The 23652-nt window shown below is 35.6% G+C and overlaps 2 protein-coding genes across 2 annotated transcripts; both read right to left on the reverse strand.

The window, feature by feature from the left end:
- Positions 1-1042: 1042 nt before the first annotated feature.
- Positions 1043-9462, reverse strand: LOC139599776 (transmembrane emp24 domain-containing protein 11-like). The gene is made up of 5 exons (XM_071447372.1): positions 7485-9462; positions 6527-6627; positions 5694-5819; positions 3468-3614; positions 1043-2596 (listed from the first exon to the last, which is right to left on the reverse strand). The coding sequence occupies exons 1-5, from the start codon at positions 7612-7614 to the stop codon at positions 2447-2449; spliced, it is 654 nt and encodes a 217-aa protein (XP_071303473.1). The 5' UTR covers positions 7615-9462; the 3' UTR covers positions 1043-2446.
- A 1914-nt stretch (positions 9463-11376) lies between these two features.
- SPON2 (spondin 2) lies at positions 11377-18684 on the reverse strand. The gene is made up of 6 exons (XM_071447344.1): positions 18094-18684; positions 17063-17288; positions 16476-16699; positions 16017-16208; positions 14881-15055; positions 11377-12872 (listed from the first exon to the last, which is right to left on the reverse strand). The coding sequence occupies exons 2-6, from the start codon at positions 17283-17285 to the stop codon at positions 12694-12696; spliced, it is 993 nt and encodes a 330-aa protein (XP_071303445.1). The 5' UTR covers positions 17286-17288; positions 18094-18684; the 3' UTR covers positions 11377-12693.
- Between the last annotated feature and the right edge of the window lie 4968 nt (positions 18685-23652).

The following is a 23652-nucleotide window of genomic DNA, read 5'->3' on the forward strand; positions in this document are numbered from 1 at the left end:
CGGTGCCGAACAGACGGCGCTCTGAGAGATTCGCCCTCCCGTCCCCCGACGTGGGAAACAGAGCTGCACCCACAGAGCTCCGGGCAGGACCTTCAGCAGGAGCCCCGCCCTGCTCGCTCCTCTCGGGCCAGCGGATGGAGGGGAAAAAAAGAAAAGCAGAGAAAATAATTGTGGATTTCGCTCTTTTAAATGCAAGAATCCAAGAAGTTTGTTAATTCGCTGTCACAGGTTTGCCGTGGCATCTTCTGTTGTGGAATAAGAGCAAGGGAGGAGATTTAATGTTCATTTCTTAGACAAAAATGACCCCATGGATTGCTAGTGTCCAGTGATGAAAATTTTGGGCAGGAAGTTCCCTACTAACTTAGTTGCAGTGCAGGCTATAGCTCTGGATATGACAGAGCCACAAACTGCAGAGGAAGCTTTTAATGTCACAAAGGCTTCTGCCCCCAAAGTGCTTCCCAAAAGAGCTGTGAGTCAGCTCGTGCGTTATGAAGTTAATTAAAAATCTTGAAGAAGACTGAAAACATTTCCTAAAAGCAAAGATGATGATGATAATATGATGATGATGATTATTATTATTTTTAATAATAGTACCAATAGTAGTAGTAAAGAACTAAGCAATCACAAGTTATATTCAAGACTCCCAAGTCTATACTCTTTGAGTATAGACCTAATTAATATGATGAAACATGATCAGCTCTTTTATGAATTCTGAAATGTTGCTTGTCCTGGATTACCAGCTGGAGTGTATTGTAAGTGAAATGAGTTATGTTTGTCACTGGGATGTGGTTAGGAGCCTTACACTAAATATCAGCTAAAGTCTGAACCACAACCTTGTCACAACACTTTATTACTTTCTTCTTGGATTTCATATACCATATGGTTTTAACACATATTTCCTTCTTACCCACCACCAGAGATGTTATTACAAGACATGTTGTGAGTGAGTGCTCTAGAGAAGTTAATTTAATAACACTTACTTACTGGTCATTCCAAGTGGCACCTCTGAAGTATCCAAATTTTTAAATATAGGGCACAATGCAGTGAGTAGTTTTATGAGATTTTATTTGGATTGATTTGGTCCCTGGAACATTGCTTTTTGTCTCTACTTTATATCAATTTTATTGATTTTCACATACTACCAGCTGTCTTTTAACTCCCATGCTGGAAATATAAGTAGACTTAAAGGAAAATGTTATTTCCTTGCTAAAGAAAACAACAGGTGGGAAGATAGAAAAAAGAAAGAAAGCCGTGCCTTTAGAACAGTAACTGGTCTACAGATATTTCACCTTTCACTACCTTTTAAACCAGCAAAGGGTCTGAAAAGATGAGTAGGAAAACAAACCACAATATTCTGCTATCACAGTGCTCTAGAAACTTCCATGTCTTTGTATGTACTCACCTCCAACTCCTTCTACTACTGCTGCTTTGTCAAACTAATTATCTGGAATTTTAACCACAGCCTTTGACTTGTCATTGTATGATACTGTAGTTACACTGCTATTTGTACATAAACTAGCTAAATTAGGGCATAAAGGTATATGCAACCAAGCTGCAATAAGTAATGGAAAATTAAGTCAAGAAATGGTAATTGCTATAGGCAGTCATAATAAAGTTGCTAAATAATTAAAATTATAAAAATTCTCAACACAGAAACATTTAGTGCAGGAATGAATTAAAATAAAATTGGCATTGTTTACCAAGAAACCCAATAATTTGGGTTTCTTTGGCATATTTCATAAAGACTGTAATTTATGTAAACAACTGTGGGAGGCATCTGATCATCATCAATTCCATAACCTAATGTTAAGGGCTTTTCTGGAAGAAAAAGTAAGTATAATTCCAAATTGCTTGTCTGGGTCTCTCTCTTCTATGATAATTGCTGCCACCACTGATCGGTTCAAACTCTGAATATTTTACAAGAAAGCATTCACAATTATATTTAGGTGTTACACACACATATAGATTGAGTTCAAGACACTCTCACCCAATTAAGCACCACAGGGATGTAATTATTTCTCTGTTTACTATCTGAATCCTAGTCAGTCTGAAGTGCTGAACTGTTCATGGTAGTGCCAAATAAGATTACTCAGCAAGCAGAGTAATTTAAAATCTTAGGAAACTTTCTTTTAGATTTAACCTAAATTAAATATCCTTCATTAAATACTGAACTTAAATTCTGCCTTAGTCACTGACTCTTCTATATTTAGCTTTACATCCATAGATGGGGAAAGAAAATGACAAAAGATGGGATTCAAGGAGCAAAATGTGAGGGGATGCCAGACATTGTGACCTTGCTGGAGAAACCAGAGTTAGAGCAGAAGATGAGAGAAGGTTGAGAGTTCTACACAAGCAATTTTCTCATAGGTGCAGGGTTTCTTTTTCTTTGGATGTTCAGTGTTACATGGTGAGCAATTTTTGAATCTGTGCATTGACTTTATAGAACTTAAACAAGCTTCTTAGATATGAAGAAATCTCTGAGAGATTTGATTTGCCAGATTCCAACAGAGATGAGGATTAGTGTTTGTACTATAGCCCACCACAAAATATTGCTGTTGGTTTCTTCGCTTGTTTTCCGAAATTTTTCTTCACGCTCCTAGAGAATAAAGGAAAAGCATAATTATTACCTTTTGCCATCTGTGTTTCATGGTAACCAGAAAGGCATCCCTCTTCTGCATAGTGGTGAACAAAAACATTTTTCCATGTGGATAAAAATGAAGGTTTGTACTTATCTGTATGGTGGATATTGCACAAATCAAAACTGAGAAGCAGGCACACTGCATCCTGAAGCAGGAAGGTAAACAGAGCTTCCCCTGTTCACAGAAGATGCATTGTGCTAAACATGTTCCATCAGTACAGATTTTAACCTGTTTAGGTTTATATAATTTGCTGTCAAGAGCCCTTTTGCAGCCAAATTTCTGGTTTTGGGTAACAAGTTGATCCATTTCAAACTGGGTAACGAGTGGATACATTTCTCAGTCTATCTGTGTGCATATGGAAAAGTGACTGGGTGTACACTTTTTTGAAGAAGGGATACATAAATGTACACTTCATGGGGATATATAAATACACACTCAGTCATTTCCTTCCCACTCAATGGAGTTTGTGTGCCCAGGGCAGTGTGGAAATAACAGCATCACCCACAATGGTACCTACCAAAAGCTCGGCTGCTGTGGCTGAGTCTGACCAAGAAAACTCTGCTTGGAAAATCCTGCTTTAAAATAACACCTGCTGCTAGAAAATAACACCTGCTGCTGCAAGCATGAGCCCACAGTGATTAATAGTCTTATGTAACCACTTAAAAATATTTTGCAAGGTAATGGAGACTATTTTGGTTAAATATCTATAGATTTTTATGAGTTAGTTAAAAACAGCCCTGCAATTGGATAATAAACCTCATAATACTTCATAAATCAATAAGCCAATGTACAGTATTTTTTAACATTTACATTAGGGGACATACATACTCTTTCATACTCTTGTTCTCTGGTTACATGATGAATTTGCTCAATTAGATTCTCTAGTCTGATATTAACTTCATTCACTTTGTCTTTGGCTTGAATACCGGATTCATCCAAAAAATGTTCTCCAACTCTGATGTCCAAATGGATGCGCTGCAAAAAGAAAAAAATGTTCTCATTAATGTATCTTCTGTTTTTTCAAAGTTCCTTAGAATAAAAATTAAACAATGGAAAATTTCCCCTTAAGATCATTGCAGGAAAATAGTTTTAATTGCTTATAAAAATTAGAATTCCTCCTAAATTTGGAGTCAGGTGGAAAATTTGAAGTGTTTCTTAATTTTATTTTTAAATTAGTTATACAAATTTACAATCTTTACTAATTTTCGGGCACTATTTTATGCTAGTTTTGATTCAACCACCATTAAATGTTGCCTTTGTCCAAAGTAGTTTAAAAAAAAAAAGACTGCTCATTATATTTCACATTTCATCCTGTTCATCCTGATATTGCAGAAATTACTATTTTTAATAGTACTGTTGGAGTCTTTTTACAAATACAGTTCTAGGTTCCCTCACATAACTGTTTTCTTCACATTATTTATCCAAGTTGGAATGTCTCCTAATATCCTTCAGGCTGTTGTATGATGTATAGCAAAAATGCCTCAAGCCAGCCAAGCAATAGTACCATGGAAAGAAGAGAGAAGAATGGAATTTGCAATGTTATGCAACTTATTTTGGCATGCATGAAAAATTCTACTAAAACTAGTGGGGGAAACTTCTCCTAGAAGCCAGTTAATGCCTAAGAGAAAATAAAAAGGTTTTAGCCAAACAAATAATCTTCAAAACCCTAGAAACTGATATTACCATAATAGAAGTTAGGTCTGCTCAGAGATCAGCCATAAATGAAGAGTGTATTTTCTTTCAGTTGTCTTGAAAGAAGGTAGAAATCCATCTCACAACCTTGTGGTCCATTGATTTCTTTACTTTTGTTTGAAAGAGTTCGGATAACCATATAATTCTTACAAAGAACAGTTAAAGATTTATCTTCACTAAAGAATGTTTTTCCTTTTGTGACCTTTTTTCCTCCAGATATAATTAAAAAGGACAGTATGTTCCTTTTTTATCTCTGTGTTTACAAACAAACATTATTTAATAATTGTGATATTAGTGTTCTCCTTCCCTGCATCTCTTGGTATCTTTTATATAGGATGGTCAGAAGTCTACATGGTGCATGTATCATGTAAAATAATGCTAATACACCCCCATTTACTCCAGATAAAATACCTGCACATCCTCAGAATCACATTCATGGTGCATAGTTAACTGTGACCAACCAAAGCTTTATCCCCCTAACTCTCTCTCACAATTTTTTGATGATTAGAGCTAATTGCTTTTGCAATGTATATGATTAAATTTCCATTAATTTCTATAAATCGGTCTGTAAGAACATCTTGTTATTCCAGTGTAATAATCCTACTCCAGTATTGTTATTTCTGTGTTATCTACATGTTTCTGAAGTGCACAGCTAGGATGAGATTTAGCTTACCTTAACTCATTTAGAAGATGATATTTGGTTATTTAACTGGTTATTTAACACTTTTGCTGTCAGCTGAAGAGAAAAAGCCCCAAACTGTTCTAGAGAGTAATTCTCCCCTGGTTTTGGGAAGCAGCAAATTGATAAAATTTCAAAACAGTATTTATAAATTTTATTTTTCTGCAAGAAAAAAATTTTTAGAGCCATGCTATCACCTCTGATGTCTTTTTTTCCCCCACAAATCTGCATTAAAACCAACTTTTCTGGGAGTAGACAATAACAAATATGCTGACATATTCTTCATTTGAATATCTTTCAAAAACTAAAATGTCACATTTTCATTGGCCATCCAATCTAAGTTAGTGAATACATGAAATATCTTTATGTCAAATGATTGTGTTAGTCAATCTTACATATTTGTCTTTTTGGTCCAAATTAGTTGTTCTTAATGATCAGAATCTTTAGCATTCAAAGCACATTACAAACATTAAATCTCTCTATCCTTAGTCCTGCCTCTTGAATGCTGACTTTTTAAATATGAGAAGAGTCTTTTTGTCTTTTTATCTGCATAATTCTATGTTTGCTTTCCTTAATCTCTAAAAAACGTTGAATTATCTGGTAGAAGTTAGACCAGCTTCTAATCCAGCTATTGGTAATGATTTATACTGTTACAACAAAGACTGTTTAGGAAATACACCTACCAGTTTACTTCCTGCAATCACTGCAAATCTTGTGGAGTTAGACTGGAAACAGATGATATGCTCCCCAGAGATGAAGGATGTAAATGTAAAGGTCCCTTGTGGCCCATACAGTTTTGACAACAGTACCTGCAATTTAGATATATGCATTGGGTTTGTAACTTATAACTACCAATAAATAAATTTAAAAAAAGGACTGTGAATTGAATGCAAAAAGGAATCAGTTAAGCTGCTGACATCATTAAATTCATCCAAATTTCAGAACTCATTTAAAGAAAACGAAACATTTTACCTCACAGTGAACATGAAAATAATACAGAATTTTGCAATGTACAAAAGCCAATACTCTCTAAAGCATTCAAAGTCTGAAAGCTGACACCTTGCCTAGGCAGGGAAATAAGTTGTCCACTGCTGAAAAAGCTCACACTTCAGGCAGCTGCTCTGCATGAGGGCTAGAGCAGCCTTGGTGACCTTGACTTTGGGTTTTGTTTGTCATCAGCACACCTTCCTGCTGCTCAAGTGGATTCTGTACCAGCTTACTTCATTAAACAATTTTGGGGTTTTATTTTTCATTTAACTTGTTTTCTCAGATGTCACTAATTCTTCTTATTGACACTGTTTCCCAGATCTGGTAGTAATTCAAAAATTGTCCTTACACATATTTATCAACTATTGTAATTATTTTTACTTTTATCTTTCAGCTGAATGCTGAACTAGCTGGTAGATTGTAGATTTACTTCTTCCTCAGAAGTGTCTTTTATTTTTAGATAGTGCTGCCTGCCAGTGCCAGAAGTCAAGTCATAAATTGTAGAGAAATTTTCATAAAGCATTTTTACCTCACTAGTAGGGCTTGTGACAGTCACAAACATTCCCAAACCAGGAGCAGAATCAAGAAAGTCACGCATATGTAAATCCCAGCGTTGTACTTTGTGATTCCCTGAATAAAAACAGAGATAAATCTGTTAAGTAAAACAGAGCTTAACATTAAACATCTTTGATGCTTTTTCAGGAAAAATGTATGTATGTATTTAATGTGTTTATGATTAATATTGTTCAGGGGTACTTCATAACAGAGTGAAATGCAATAAATTTTTACTACAGTAGAAAATGTTCTAAAGTACTACAAAAAAGGGTTAATTAACAAGAAAAACTTTCTAATTACTCCTAATGCTCTGGGAAGATTAGCCTCTAGAAGGCACACTGAGACGTCCAAAAGCATAATGTGCTGTACTCAAATTACATTTTATGGATTGTCTTTCACTCTTATCATATTATTTAAAAAAAAAAGATTCATTTGTATTATTTTTTTACTATCCCCTTGAAATCTTACATTTACAGTCTTGTCAATTAATTTAATGTGCTTCTTGTATCAGAGGAGAAATGAAACTTCAGTGCATCGTGAATTGTCTCTTTTCAGACCAGCACTTATCCAAAAAGTAACTTTCCCATTCATATGGGAAAACCATGTTACAGAAATCCTGATATGAATGAGTACATCAGTCAGAACATGCAGAAGCACACATGGAAGCAGCAATTCCACAGCTGTAGAATTAAAAAACATTCTTTTTCTCTGTTTAGTCAGTAAAGCACTCTGAAAACCTGCTTTTCTTTGTGTGATGTATACACACAATGTTTGAGGACTTTAAACCTAATCCCTGCTGCAGGGAGTTCTTTTCAGAGTGCCCTTTTCTGGTTTTTTACCATATTCATCAGTCACAGAAATTGCTGTTACATTTCCAGTTATCTTTGTTACTGCCTGGGTTAGATCATCATAAAGCATTGACAGGTACCTACCGACTACCAGGGTGTCACTGGGAATATCTTCAATTATGCATTTCTCTTCTCTTTCTCCAATGTGAAAATACAAAGCAAGTGAAAAAGAAATCCAGAAGTTCATAAGAAATCCTATTAATTTGCTTTTCATGTTTTTTATATATCCCTGCTGTACTGCTTTTGAAGATAGTTACATACAAATGCCTGTAGTCCTGTGGTTGTTCCTTGTTTGCTGCTTATCAGAGTATTTTTGAGAGGAAAAAAAACTGTGAGAAAAGGCAGCTGGTGGTTACACATTTATAAATAACTACAGCATGTTCTGGAGAATGAGATAACACAGAAAAGACACCTTTAAAATTCTTTCTTCTTTCCCAGCATCTAGATTAAAATTTATTTTATATATTTAGAAGAGCATGAAGCTGAAAGGGCCTCTCAGGTGCTTGAGATCAGTTCCCTAGATTACTGTAGGCAACTGCATTGGCTACCTCTTTCCATAAACTGCTCGTTTTCCACTTAAATGAAGTTATTATTTCCCATCAATTCTGGCTGATTATTCCAGAGCTTCACTCCTCTTTTATTAAGCAAACTTTTAATTTCCATCCTAAATCATTGTACAAATGTAGGCACCTGATTAAAACCGACTGGCACTACATAAGAGAACTCTAAAGAAGTTGAAAGAACTTGAATAATCAAATAATCCATTAAATAATCAAATAACATCAGTGAAAATGTTATTGCAGGGGAAAATAACAACATGAACATTTTCAGAATAAGATTTTTAATATAGGAATGACTATTTCTTAGATACTTCCTAATACCTTCTCTGAAGAAAGTTATGGTGTAAATCAAACAGTCATTGAGGTTCTTATTTTTATTCTTTGTACTAATATTGACCAATGTGTATGTCTGATGGCAAACTCATTTATCACTTAAACGTTCCTTGTCCGATAAGTGGAGATCACTCTGGCTGAAAGGTGGGTCTGAATGGTCATTTCCAGCAGGGAGGACCCACCTCTGGAATAATTTCCAGTCAGGAGGACCCATCTTTCCTCGTAAAATTGATGTTATCCCAATTGCACAAGAGCACATATTTTTCTTGTGTCAAGGAAGAAGGGTGCACAACCCTTCATCTTCAATATCTGTAACCTAAATAAAAATTTTGGGGTAAACTCCTACTGGATTATTTCACATCTGCAAAAGGAAGAGTGATTCATGTTTATTACCCTTCACTGCACCTGCCATCTATGAAGTTGTCTCAATAAAGGAATGTCTGTGTAGCACTGGCACAGGTTTAGGACCATCCTGGGTTCACTCCATTTCACAGCATGCAGTATCTTCATGGAAGTTTTAGCACAAGTATTAGTTCACCTCCAAAAATCACCCATCAGCATCCCCATATTGAAAGGTTCTCAGGCAAAGAGAACTGATTCCTTACACATTACTGCTTTGACCCCATATGGATAGAGGGATAAAAATTGCATCTCATGGCTGTTGAATCCTTAGGAATGTCAGGGGGGATGTTAGGACTCCTTTACTACTTCAGCACTTATGCATCAGAAATAATTTTTGATTATACAGGATCTCATCTCATAATATTGGACTTTTGCCCCTCTGCCACAGGTGATGTTGACTGTCATGCACCTGCATAAATTCCCATGCCATACTCATACCTGCAGGAAATATTGGTTTGTCTGTAGGCTGTGAGCTACTTGACCTATCATCTTTTTAGCTTTTTGTTGAGTACTTGTGGCTTCTGAAGTTCTGAGTTCCAGTGGTAGAACACAAGATATACAAGGTGACACCACTTAATCCTTGACTCTGCCCACACCCATTGGAAGGGACACATTTCTTCTGTACTTTTGGCTGGTGAATGCTGGCTAAACTTCTGTACTTTCTGTACTTATTTTTATTTGCTTGAAGTCCAGCAGTCCAGTAGGGCTGCTGGACTTCAAGCAAACAAAAATAATTTAGTCTCCAAGTAATCAGGTTGTTGTGCAGCATACTGAGAGCTTTCTTTTGTCTCAGGCATTCAGAGTTCTGTAAATTTGTCTCAGGCATTCTGTAAAAATGCTGTAATTTGTCTCAGGCATTCAAAGTTCTGTAAATTGTCACAGACAGAACTTCTGCATACTGCAAAAATCCCATTGAACAACATCTGGCTGATACCAGAATTGCTGTATTGAGTGTTAGATTTATTTCTTGGAAGTGTTAAATATTGTCATGGAATAGTCTGAGTTACTTTATTATGTTGGATCATTCATGACAGATCAGTTATTCCCAATGTACTTCAATTAAATGGGACTGGGAATATAATGAAATGAAGCTTTTTGCCTTAAATAGCATCAGATAGTCTCAGATATTTTGTTTTCACACTTATTCCATTATAGGAATTTAATTTCGTGTTGCTTATTTTTGTAGGACCACAGTTTAATTCTGTGGTGACTTTTTTGTTGTTACATTTTAACATTAACCACATCTTTCATTCTGCAAGAACATCTGCCAAGGCATCAAAGCTGATTTTTTCTGTGAGATATTCTTGAAAAGAATTGTCTTTACAAATCCATTTCAAGCTTCTTTCCAAAGTGCTTTCTGAGATTAGCTTAACCCAGAAATTAATTTGCCTATTTCCTTCCTTAAATCTCATGTATTTTGGACCTCAGCATCTTGGTTGCCAACCATCTGTAACATGAGATACAAGGAAAAAGGAAGGAAGAGCTTCTCTGTGTTTCTTCCTGGTCCCAAAATCTTTAAGGGAATTCCAAGGCTGCTGAAGCTACGAAGTCCTAGCAATATCTGTGTAGGGATAATGTTCCTCATGAATCAGTTTAATAGATAAATGCTATCAGAAATGTGCTCCATCACTAGAATGCATTTCATTCACTGAATCCACAGTCTTGCCAAGTAATGGCTCCATCCCTGTGGTTTCCAAAGGGAATACCTGGAATTATATTTATGGCCAAGCAATGCACAGGGGCATCCTTAAAGAATATATTTACCGTGGTCTCCTGAATTTACAGCTTACAAAAATCCCCATATCCTGGTAACTGGCTGCATAGGAAGCTTCTGTTCTTGAAGGAAGATGCAGTGAATATTCATGTATGTAAACACCCTAAAATAGTAAATTTATGTATCACTGACTGGAGTTTTCTGAGGTGTGCTGGTTACATATTCTCTTTCTACTCCTTGTCCTTATCTCATCCTTTCTCCTTCAGTGTACTTTGGAAAACTTTGGTCTCCAGGAGTTTGAGCAAACACTGGGAATCCTCCACTCAAATTAAATCCTGTAGGAGTGAAATCCCAGGTTCATGGCATGTGTGTTAATACAAATGCAGGTATTCTTTTACTGGGTCTGGGCCTGTATTTATTCTGGGCATGTGAAGAAGAAAAACCGTAGTGTTTAGAGAATTTCCAGGAAAGTACCTCAAGGGATACCTTGTAGGTTTTGAGCTTGTTTTTCCTAAGGCATAATTTAGAATTGCATCTGATATCTGCCCAAAAACTTTATTGAGCTTAATTTGTCTCTTGACGATCAATTTGAAATAAACTCCTACCCTCTGAGAATATTTAAATATATACTACAATATATGCTTATGTTTTCTGATATGATGATAAATGTGTAAACAGGTAGTAAATAAGTGTAACAGAAAACATAGAATGGTTACAACTAATAAAAAGAAGAAAGAAAAATACTAACCTTTAACTAAACACAGAATAGTGTAGTAACACTACTCCCATTATAGAGTGGAAATAGAGGGAACTTAAAAAATAGCAAGTGTGCAATTTTGTGATTGAACAACTTGTGTAAGTGAACAATTTTGAACAAACAGTGGGAATCTGAAGAATGAGAGAAGAGCAGAAATTCCTACACTTAGTTCTAACAATTGTGTATTTATCATTTGCAGGACCAGTGAAGTTTCGTCTGATAAAGTTTCAAATTTATTTGTATCTTTACAAGATATCTCTCCTGGAAAAAAAAAAAAATACAGAGAAATATTTAACCCTATGGAGAATACAGTGTGCTCCTTTAAGGACAAGAGAAATCATCTTGTATTTGGTATATTCCAGAAGGAACCTATTCAAATCAACTCTCCTGTTCAGTACCTGTGCTGTATATTTGTAAAATTGCAGTATGCTGTAAAAGTTTTGTGAGCTGACTTAAAACTTATTTTATTGAATAAGTATTATTCCAAAATTCTTTTCCTAGTTGGTAGTCACAGCTCTTCATAAGGCAGATGTTGCATTCATTTTATAAGTTATTTGAGCATTAAAACTTGCAGTCAGGAACAGTTTCTGACATGTGTTTTGTTAGAGTTGTGCATACCTCAATTTTAGGTAATATATACACAAATAGCAGCAAACACATATAAAGAAACATGGACACATTTACTGCATATATAAGGTTAATTATATAATTTATGTTATGCTCAACAGTGTTAACTTTGAGATTAAAGTTGTCTAATGAGGGACACACACCAACAATCAGCTTTTGAATCTCAGCTAACACTTTTAATTCAGCTCAGATGTTTTCTACTACTATCCACACTTCAGATTTTTTCCTAGTAATTTTGTTGGCTGAATGTCCTCATGGCAGTTATTCTTCTCACTTTTGAGAAAGAAAAATAAAAAGACATTTTCATATATTCAAAAGTCTCAAGACAAGTTTACTCAGTTCCATTATTGTCTTAACCACACTGCAAACATCTGGTCACTCTGACTTTTGTAAGTAGTTTCTGAGGAAATGCACATTAAGCAAGGTTAGAAAGATGACAAAAATGCCAATAAATTATAAAAACATAATTTAGAAGGAAAAACTATTTTCTAGGTATAAATAGGTGTAGATAAACAAATTACAATATTTAAGGAGGTTATTAGTTTAGACTTCGTGATTGAAAGATTTTTACTGTGAAGTAAAAATGTGAAGTACGATCTTTCCAAATTGCTTCTTTTCTGCCACTAGAGGGTACTCCAAGAACTTACAGTGTATTTGGAGGAAGGATTTATTTGGGGGTTTTTGTTCTTTAAATTATCCAGTACTGTCGTCCTACTAAATCTTAGGAATTTAACCCCCCAAAATCTTGATATTAAATAATAACTTTCAAACCCACTCTAATGCAGCTTTTCAGCAAAATAGTGCAGCGTATCCAAATGATAAAGAACATTGATTGACATGTAGTTTAGATTTAAACTTATCCTACTTTTAAATTATCTTAATTATTATCTTTTCTTTATTTCAGACACAATTTTCTGGTTCACATCCTGTTTCTTCATCCAGGTTTGGACAAGGCATTCCATTATTGGCAGGCTGAAGAAGTACAAAACGAGTTCTGATCTTGGTCCCTGTTTCTCTGCAGACCCCTCTGCAGAGCCCCCAGGAGGACCATTGTGAAACCTCACAGTCCAGGGGTGTTTCTGCAACACACACAGCAAAGAGTGCACTTTACATCAAGTTGTACTTAAGTCAAATACACAGCTGGAAAAGCATTAAGGAATGATCATCAAACAGCATCCTTTCTGATGCAAAATACATGTGATATCCATCAAATCAGTGTTGTCTCATAAATTTAAAAAAAAATCTGGTTTCAGCTCCTAAACTTATTGGTGTTATTGTTATTGCAGTCTAGAGCCTGTCTGAGGTATTATATCAGTTCTGAAGCATATTATGTCTTGAATAAAAATACAGAATTCCTTAAAAGAAAATTATGCTTAAAATGATTGTACTCAAAAGATTGAATTAAAAACATTACTGTCAATTTTTATAACTAATTTTCCTTTTCATGACTAACTAAAACACTGAGATTAAAGCTTTTTCTCTGGTATATTTAGGTATATTTATATTTCTTTGCAGGCAGCTATTGTTCCTAGAGTTGTTCATATCAAACTCCATTTTACTTTTGTTCCAATTTGCTTCAGAAATAAAGTCCCATTTTTTATCATTAAATCATCTTGCTATTTTTTGGTGTGTACACTATTCTTCCCTTTGCCAATAAGGATATTCTGTCACTAGAAGCTTTCTAATGCTGAAAGCATTTCAATATAATTTTCATTGAGTGCAGGAAAAGAAGTTAGAAACTCTGAAGTGCTATCCATAATGTATGCTTCCATCTAAAGTAAAAATCATAAAAATTAAAATACTGCTTGTCACAGGAAGTGGCATCCAAACTGCCTGTTACAGCATTTGTGGGTAAAAGAGGTGTGCACAAGCCCATCCTTTAATGCCACACTAAATGTGGGACACCTGGTATAAATTTCTGGCATCACAGGGAACTCACCAGTTCTGCTGCCATCACTCATTCTTATGTCTCTAGAGGGAATGAGGGACACTGCTTGACCTCTGGTAATTAAATCTGCCCTTTTGATTGAATAAGTTTTTAAACTGGTTTAATATACTGGTTCATACACAAGAAAGTGGGATTTGTGATTATATTTTAAATACTATAGTTTAAAGGCAGTGTTAAATTTATATCATGAATAGTGCCAAATATTCCTTTCAAATCTTTTGGGAAGAACATATAACTGTAAATGAGATGTGTAACACCCACTTTGCATATGTATTGTTTACTAATAGGAATACATTAAACCACTATAAATTGATAAGTACATTTATTAAATTACAAATAACACATGAACTGAGCAGAGAATAAGCTGTATTTTAGTGGTTGTAAGGTGACCAGCAGAGTGCTAGAGATGTGCCATCTCCAGACAGTCTGGAGAAGCTTCTGGAACATGGCAACTCTTTTGGGAATACATTGGTCCCTTGGAGCAAATATTTTGCTAACAATATATGTATTTTAATTCAGAGATTTGAAAATCACCCTTATGATTGACTTGAGTCAGTAGTTTGCCTGTCTTCCTATCTATTCAAGATTATTAGCTAACATTTTTGAGAAAATGAAAATGAGAGAGAACTTTCATTTTATTTTAGGATTTAGGTTTCTATTGAAAATATGTCCAAATAAATCGAATTATATAAATTTTATTGCACATAACTGCCAAGCTCTGACCCAGAAAGAGACAGCAATAGTGGTTCTTGGATTCATTGTCATGTAAAACCTTAAGGATGAATATTTACGTCAAACTTGCAAAGAGTTTGGGAATGCTGATTCTGATTGAGTGTCATTTGTTTCTTATAAAATTCACTGAGCTACACTGATACAAAGGCTTGGGTAGCTCTTACTCTGGATATAGCCCAGTCCTTTGAACCACAACTGAAATATGCAATCCCCTACTTATTCTTTCAGGAATTCTCTTTTATGTTGACTGGCTTGTTTTATTTCCCATTTGTGAGTCTGGAACTATTCCTATGCAGATAGCAGAATATTCTGTCTGATCACCTGTTTCATCCACATCACCTGCCAGATTTCACATACTTCTGAGTGAATGGAAATAACAGAATTGAGAACATCTACTAATCACTTACCTGAGACAGTGTCTATTATTTCATTGCTTTTAGCTGGAAGATTAATAAAAGGTGCAGAAAGACCTAGCTGGCTTTTCTTTATTTTCACCATTGTTACTTGAGCAATTGGTGGCAAAATTTTGAGTTTGGGATAATAAAATGAGTTTGCTGGGTGACTTGGAGAGGAACAAGTAATCTGTGAAATAAAAAGGGGAACATTAAAAAAACTAAGAAGGTAACTGTAAAATCGTGTTTGTAAATCACAATTTGCATACAACCAGTTTCTATGAACACATAGTTCACATAACTATGCTGGTCAGCCCAGAATTTTTAATGCAGGGTACTTGACTGGATACAGGACTGTGGTAGGAGGTCCAGTAATGTGTGAAAAGTTTTGACAGAAGGAACTGGATGTTATTACAAGAAGAATACATGAGTATTAAACAATAATATTAGGTGTGCTACAGGAGCTGTCATATGGATATTAGAGGCCAAATGCTTCTCTCTTCCTTTCTTCATTACTCATCAGCACAGCATTTGTTGCTAGAAAAACTCACCTTTAAGAAAGGATTAAATGAATACTTATAGTATTCAAACAATTTGAATCAAAATCCTTCATTTACCACCTCTCTTAAATGGCGAAAGCAAAGTATGGGGCATAGAGAGGATGAAATAAGCAATAGAGATTGAAAGCCATGTCACCACAGTGAAGTTCTCTGCTTTCCTTTAGGTCCTTTCCCTCAAATGTTGCAGTTTCAGGTTTCAGCAGTGCTTTCAACTGAAAACTCCTCCTCACAGCAGTATTCACTACTAAGAATTTTCCTGGTTAGATTCACATTTGCTGATGTCAGGACTTTGGTATTTTCATTTTCCTGGCACTTTAAGGATTGTTAAATATCATCTACAAAAATTGTCAGCTTTTCCAGAAAATGTAAAGACAAATTCTCATAAACCATTTACATTTACCTAATAAATTTCAAAGATTCAGAATGTAAACAAAAGCAGTAGGTTTATCAGCTGTGTAATAAATCCACATATAGAGAGCATCAGCTCTCTCAAATACTGAAATCAGTTTCACTATTTTAGATGAGTTATCTTTTGAAGGGAAGACTCAAAACGTTTCAGTATGAAGTGCTAAACTATGTCCATGCACCTACCTCTGTAACTGTGTCCTGTGGAATAGTGGCAAAGTTTGGGGAGGAAAATGTGAATCCACTGTCAGTTCCAGCATCATATGGGAATAGATCTACTGACACTTCATCCATCCAGTGGTCTCCTTCACAGAGATTTAGGCTGTCAATGCCCACAAACCAGTCAGGGCTGGGAACAATTCGTACAACGAATGAAACCTAATGAAACAAAATGATCCATCAGGATTGCATCACTTGCTTTGGAATGCTCCAGTCCTGCTTTTAGTAATTTTCACTCAAAGTTTTTGAAATAATGTCATTTTGCTCTTCTATTTCATAGAAGCTGTACAGTGCTCCCTGCAATTTGACATGCTTTTTAGTAATTTTTTTCATGATGTTGTTTCTACAAGTGAGAACTCAAATATTTAATTTTGGTTGTTGGTAACATAAAATAAACTTTTGAAATTACTATGTACATTTACTTACTAAGGGATGTCTTGGATGCGCTTCTAATTCAGTTGAGGTTTGTCCTGTACCACTGGAAATTGCAGGAGCAGAGAAGATTCCGTGTACACTCTGAATTTTCTCTCCAGCTTCTTCTATTTCTTTCATTAATGCCCATGCTTCACCCTTTTCAGCAAAATCACGTACACCATTGCTGGCATATTCATTTTTTTTCCACATGCTGTAGTCAGAACTATGAGTAACACCTATTTGAGTGAATACATGGCATGACATAAAAGTCTGATTTAGAATGTCCCTATTTCTTCATTTTCTCTGTTTTATTTCTGAGGTTAAAAAAATGTGTATAAAATTGAGTGAACACTAAAACATTTGGCTTATCACTGCTTCTTTCAGCTGCAGCCAATTGAAAACAGAAGTCAATTGAAAACAGTTGGAGATTTTTGAGAACATTGTGGATACTTCAATATCTGCATTTCATTGTTAATAACTTTGGCTTTTTTTTTTTTTTTTTCCTTTTTCATTACTTATCTTACATAACTATTAAGGAAAAAGAGACCACAGAGGTCAAGAGGTTTATCTGCTCTTAGTACTGTGCATACTTCACTTACCTAGCAAGGATGACCACTGTGCTGGGGGCCTGTAGAGTGGATACTGCTTAGGGAAAGCAGTCTGACTCCATTTCCCTGTGAAGATTATCCTGTACTTAGCAAGTTCCTCTGCTGTGCAAAGAGCATCCTCCCCCACCGGCAGGCTGCTGGCATAGCCCAGTATTGTTACAAGAACTGTCCAGATCACTTTACAGGACCAGTAGACAAACATCAGGTTTTCCATTCCCTTCCACACGAAAAGAAAGAAAAAAAGTGTTAGCCATATTAGTCACTCTAAACTCAAAAATTAATAGCAGTTACCTAATAAAATGTAATGTGGCATAAGTTGTAGCCAAAGAGAAAGCAGATATCTGGAACACTAAAAATTGCTATGCTTCTGAAAACATTACTATAATGCTTTCAGATTTGTTATTTCCATGGTATATACTACAAACCTGTAACTTTACCTGGGACAATTTTTTCTAATGAAAATGAAAATAAAAATATCTTATCCTTGTCCATAGTACTACCTCAGAGAAAAATCTGTTTCTGATTTTCTTTTGAAATCTGATTAGAGTCACATCTTGATTTAATTAGAGTAGCAACTGTTTCTGTGGAAAACATTAGTGGTATATTTATTCTTCTAAAGATTAAATTGCAGGTTACTTTGCCAAAAGAAATGATTTATTTTAAATTTGTGTTCTACAAAGGCTGTTTTATAGCATAACATTTAAAGTCAAATAGATTTCATATTTATATAAATTACTTTGCTGTCATAATGTGAATACAAAACATTGTAATTCCTTTAGATTGTTTAAACTACACAGTTTTAAAAAATCAGTATTTTTTTTTTACAGTTACTGTCATAGGTTGTGCAAATTTTGTTTTTAAATTAACATAGTAATTGCATCAGACTGTTGAACTCCACCAATTGTTTAAAATAACAGCCTTAAAACTGATTTTTAAATGTCTTTGTCCTTTGAGAAAACTATACAATCTTAAGTAAATCACTAGTAATACATTAATTTGTAAAAATATCTCTGAATACTCACTAAATATTCCTCTGGAGCACTGGTAGGGGGAGAGCACCTGCTTTTGCTGGCAGCTGAGTTGGTCTGCAAGAGAAGACAGTAGGAGTCTTGCTATTTATGCCTGAAGAGGGTCCCTTCGGTCCAACAATTATTGCAATCTTTAGACTTTCCAGGTTTGCAAAAATCGTGCCATCTTCTTGTTTGCAATCCCTCTGGATGGACTAGCAGAGGTTTCCTGTCTGTCAGCTGGTTCAGATTCCTTATCAGAAGACAGAGATGCCAAAAAGACAAAATGCTTTTTAAAAATACCTTGGATTCTTAGTAACAGTTTGAGTTTTCTGGTGCCTTTGCAGTTCTTTGCTCTTATTAATGCCTCCAAGCTATACAAATGAACTGATTCCAACCCTGAAATAGTTCTAGTGAATACTCTTTAAATGAGAAACATGTTTTCTTGTAAGTTTTATTGTCTGACAGATGCTCCTTCCAAACATTTACAGAGAGCTTGCTCACTCTCACACACCATATGTATGTGTTCAAATAAAAGGGGTGAGGCAGCTAAAAATGTCAAGAGGAAAAAAAAGTTACATTTCATAATTGCACATACTCACACAGACTGTGTCTCCTGCAAATATGAATTAATTTAAAGTAGTACAGTGTATATTTTTGTGTGTACAGTACTGTATGCTGGATGATGAAAGGGCTCTGTAACATTGTGGTTTCTTTGGAAAGAGTGGTTTTGGGAAGCTCGGAGATTTTTCTTAGCTGTCTTCAGAGTAAAAAACCCCAAATAAAAATCTCATTATTACAGTTAGATCATACATCCTCTATAGTACAGTACATATACCTACATCATTAAAAACTTTTAAATTGTTTATGAAAAAATAAGCATCATAGAGTGACCCAATTAAAAAATAATGTTTAATCTTTATTTATTTTCCCAGCCACTTTTCAAATAAGGGAAAACAGAGGGCTTTGTGCCAAACCTGTAATGTTAACAAATGCTATTATGGCTAATCAGCAATTGAAAATCTTACAGTGAACCATGAAAATAATATTTCATAGAGTTTTCTTTAGAAATTGTGAGGAATGTCACTTAAGTACTTCCCCAGATCTCTAACATGATGGTGCAGCATATGGGAAAAGACCCAAACAAACCCAGTTATTTTCCAGATGCAGCTCCCAGGGCATCACAGGTTAAGCACACACCACACAGCTCTAGTGACACACTCTTGTCCACCAAACATGTCTGAGCTTTGTGGCACTTCAACTGGAAACTTCCCTCCCACCCCGTGGTAAATCCAAGCCAGGAGGTGAATAAACTGGGATGTCTGGATGGAATTTCTATCAATTATTCTGCTGAAAACATGGAATCTATTGCAAGTTGCAGCATAGATGGCTACAGCACCCATAGCCACAATTCTTCTGTGTCTGGGTAGATGTGGGAATCCTGTAGCAGGTTAAGGCATCTGGGCATGGACATGCCCTTTATTCCCAAGGTCTCTTCCTCCATCCTATGTTAATGGTGTGTTTTCCATACTTGATTTCTCTTCCAGGAGCTAGAGTCCACTAAGAAAAAGAGCACAGAGCCTTCATAGATACTTTTGTACACGTTCTTTGAGTATTTGTTGAAGAATGATACTTGAATTACATCCAGCTCACTCCCTCCTACGCACAGAATTCCAGATCCACAGGTTTCTTAGAGATTTTAATTTAATGACATCCAGCCCATGCAGCCTGCTAGAACTACACAAATTTCCCACAAATTTGAAAGTATATTGCTAAGTGTATTGTTAAAACTACTCAAGGCTTGCTATTTATTATTAAATAGCCTTAAACTTCAGTAGGTTTTGTTGTCTGTCATCACAATTACTGAGCCAGTGAAGTTCACATACTGAAACCTACTGTGGCACTGCCAGGACAACACAAAATGAGAACAAAGCAACTAGCTCTGCGTCTGGCACAGAAATATTTAATTTATCAAAATAGCCTCTTCCTTCCAAAGATAAATTGCTGGCAAAAGGCACATCACAGCCTAGATTATTCTGGTTCCATGACTACGTGTTGTGAATGTACCCAGGAATGGGACAATACTTGCAGGCTGCAGAACTTGGCACTGGACCTTTCCCTGTTTACAATGAGGGTTTTAGTATGACAGATTTCTCATGATTAAGTTCTTCAGGACCTAGAGCCTCATTCTTATCCTTGTTGAATTCATAATGAAATCATTGGGGAAAATACTGTTAATTTATTTAATTATCTTGTCTCCCTACCCCCCACCCCCTAAGGCTGAGTGAAGAGAGGAAAAAAAAGAAGAAAAAAACATGCAGAGTAATGTTGTCAGAAAATCCTAACTTGAAGACTCACTGTCCTATTTTTTTAAATAGAAACTGTGCTAAGCATAATCAGTCTCTGACATTGTGAAGGACATCAAAACACCAAATGTGTCTCATAGATGGGAAGGAAAACAAAGAACAGAAAAAAAGAAAATTTCCACTCAATGGATTACTTTCATGGCTGGGAACCACAGATGAAAAATTTCTGTGGGCCAGCAGTAGGAGAAAAAAATGCTGTGGGATCATAACCTATGCTTGCATTCCTTCTTCAGTTTTTATGTTCCATTAGGAATATGCTGAGAACTCATGGAAAACTGGAAAAAGAGTTTCCCTTTAGAAAAAAATTGCCTGTTCATAAATGTGTTTTTTCTTTTTCAACAAAATATCTATTTTTCTTGAAGTTTGTGCCTCTTCTGGTACACCTATTTTCTATCCACATAGGTACCTCTACAGACCCTGAATGCTGGAGGGATTAGTCATACAAAACTTGTTTTATTTAAGCATTTTAGCATTAGTTCCAAAGTGTGCCTTGGGTTAAATTTTGCTTGCAGAAGTGTGCAACTTCTGCTGTTTCTTGTCAATATGACAACAGTTTTACAGTTCCTGCAGTCTTTACCCAGATTCAGAGGATGAAAGCTGGAAAGTATAAAACAAAAATGGTGTTTAGATACTTTTGGTTTTTAAATGTCAGTCATTACGTTGTCCAAAATAATTAAAGAAATGAGAAACAAAAAAAAAAAACTTACTTAAAAATACAGCAGTATCATCAATTTCATGTTGGCTCTGGAATCATTTACACTGTACTGAAACATTTAAATGAGCAAGTTCAGGCTATCACACAGGAATATAGCACATTAAAAGAATGTAAATTCCATTTTGATTAGTCAGGGAATAATTTAGCCCCTTTTCTGGCAAGCAACCAGATTGCCATGATTAGTTATGACTTTTCTATTAAACTGTGAGATTAAGAGGAAGGAAAATTTACCAAAATGATTAATCTGAAGTTAGTTTGCCCAGATTTACTCAAAACAGAAGCTCCTAAAATTTTGTGCTTATATTCCTAAGGTATCAACACACATTTCACAGTTTTGCTAAAACAATTTCCATTCTGCTGATAAGGAATATATGTGCAACTTTGATATTCACAGACTGCTTAACATGCTCATGACTAGCTAGAATCTCTTTGTCTACCAAGAAAAACATAACAGTGTATTACTTAAGAAGGATTATACAGCTATACTTTCTCTCCTGTGGTTACCATGGAGACACATATAATTATGGACACTCAGCAATGCCAAAGGTTTGCATTCAGTCAAAACCCTCTGAGCTCTAAGTTGTAAAACCTCAGGAGCAGAGTGGCAAGCAGCAGAATGTTTTATGATGGAGAAATTGTGGTGTTTGGGAGCTTTTACAAAAGAAAGCATTAAATAGGAGCTGTAAATGCAAAGGTTTAAGAGAACTGAAAACTGGCTATGGAGAACAGGGCAAAACTACAGCAGCATAATCAAAATAATAAAAATTAATTCTCATTTTGTGAAAAATGTGGATTACATCTTCCATCAAGTCCAATCCTATTATCTTTCAATTCATTTCTAAAGCGAAATGAGCTTGTGCTATTAACATTTGCACTTCTTGTTTGCTGTTGAATTTCCACTGGAAAAATATTTAAACCTTACAAAGCTACTTTTCAAGGTGTTGACCTTCTAAGAACAATTTGATGCTTTCTTTGACTTGTAGAAATGTCAGTCCTTTATCTCTGTGGCAATATTGTAGAAGGCCACCAAATTATATTTCTGAAGTAACCACCATCAATGCCACTCTTTCTAATAGTATGTCCTGCTTCACAGTCAGTTTTGATGATTTATCTTGTATTTTTTTCAAAGATCTTAACTCTACTGAATGATAGCTGTGGAGTTATTAGGGTTACATCTTTAATTCATATGAATAATGGGGTACTGAATAAAATGGTCTTTTCTGGGAACTCATCCATACATCACAGTTTGCACACAGGTCTAGTTCAGTAAAAGATCCATTAATTGCCACCACAGCACAGTATCTTTTTCCCACCCCAAGACTTGTGAGGAGTCAGTGCAGAATAAGGGTGGCATTAGAATGAGGAGTTGTATCCACTGTCAGAGTGGTACCACATTTTTGGGACCAAGGTGTAATAATTTACCTTCTGCCATGGAAATTGTATAGGAAAATCAGTAAAACCTTCTGCTTACATGTATAATTCTGTCTTCATTCCTTAGCTTGGTTATGAATAGGATCTAATGACACTAAGAAAAACTAGGAATTTCCAATTTAATGACAGCTTGTATATAATAGTTTATGTCATTCAAGGGCATTAGAATATCTTATAGTAGAGACTACAAGCATTTGCAGTGTTGCATGAGACCTCATCTAGAGTGTTTTATCCAGTTTTGTGACCTCACCTAACCTCCAAACAAGACAGATATTGATAAACTCCAGTCAGCTCACAGGAAATTTTATTCAGCCTGGAGAAGAGGTGATCAAGGCAGCCTGATAGTAGCCTCCCAGTGCCTCTAAGGAGGTCATCAAGATCACAGAATCACTGGAAGAGACCTTTAAGATCATTGAATCCAACCCATGCCTTAACACCTCAACTAAAACATTTAGTGAGTGCCACATCCAATCTTTTTTTTAAAAACTTCCAGGGATGATGACTCTACCATCTCACTGGGTAGACAATTCCAGTACTTTATCACTCTTTCAGTAAAAACTTTTTCCTAACATCAACCTAAATTTCCCTTTTCATAGCCTAAGACTGTGTTCTCTTGTCCTGTCAGTTGCTGCCTGGATGCTTCACAGTGGTGGACATTGGGAGGCTAAGGGACAATTGGCATATATTGAGGCAAGAGAGGTTCAAACTGGATGTAAGGAAAAATGTTTTCACCATTGTAACATCAAGCGGTCAAGTGGTGGAGCAGTTGGTCCAAGGATGCAGGGCAGTCTCCCTCCTTGGGGGCTTTAAGGTGGGACAGGACAAAGCCATGAGCAGCCTGATCGAGTCTCAAAGCTGACCCTGCTTTGAGCAGGAGATTGGATGAGACACCTCCTGAAGTCCCTTGTAACCTGAACTATCCTATGATCTTATATTTTGAAGAAAATTTGTTTCTGATATCACTTCAATGCTTCAGGTAGTGGCAAGAAATTCTCACCTGTCTAATAATTTCAAAGGTTCTCTCCACATATGAGATTTATCTTTCCTAATAAAGAGAATGTA

The sequence above is a fragment of the Agelaius tricolor genome, unplaced genomic scaffold, assembly GCF_023055355.1.
Source record: "Agelaius tricolor isolate 1412-34295 unplaced genomic scaffold, bAgeTri1.0.p SCAF_24, whole genome shotgun sequence".
Taxonomy (NCBI): domain Eukaryota; kingdom Metazoa; phylum Chordata; class Aves; order Passeriformes; family Icteridae; genus Agelaius; species Agelaius tricolor.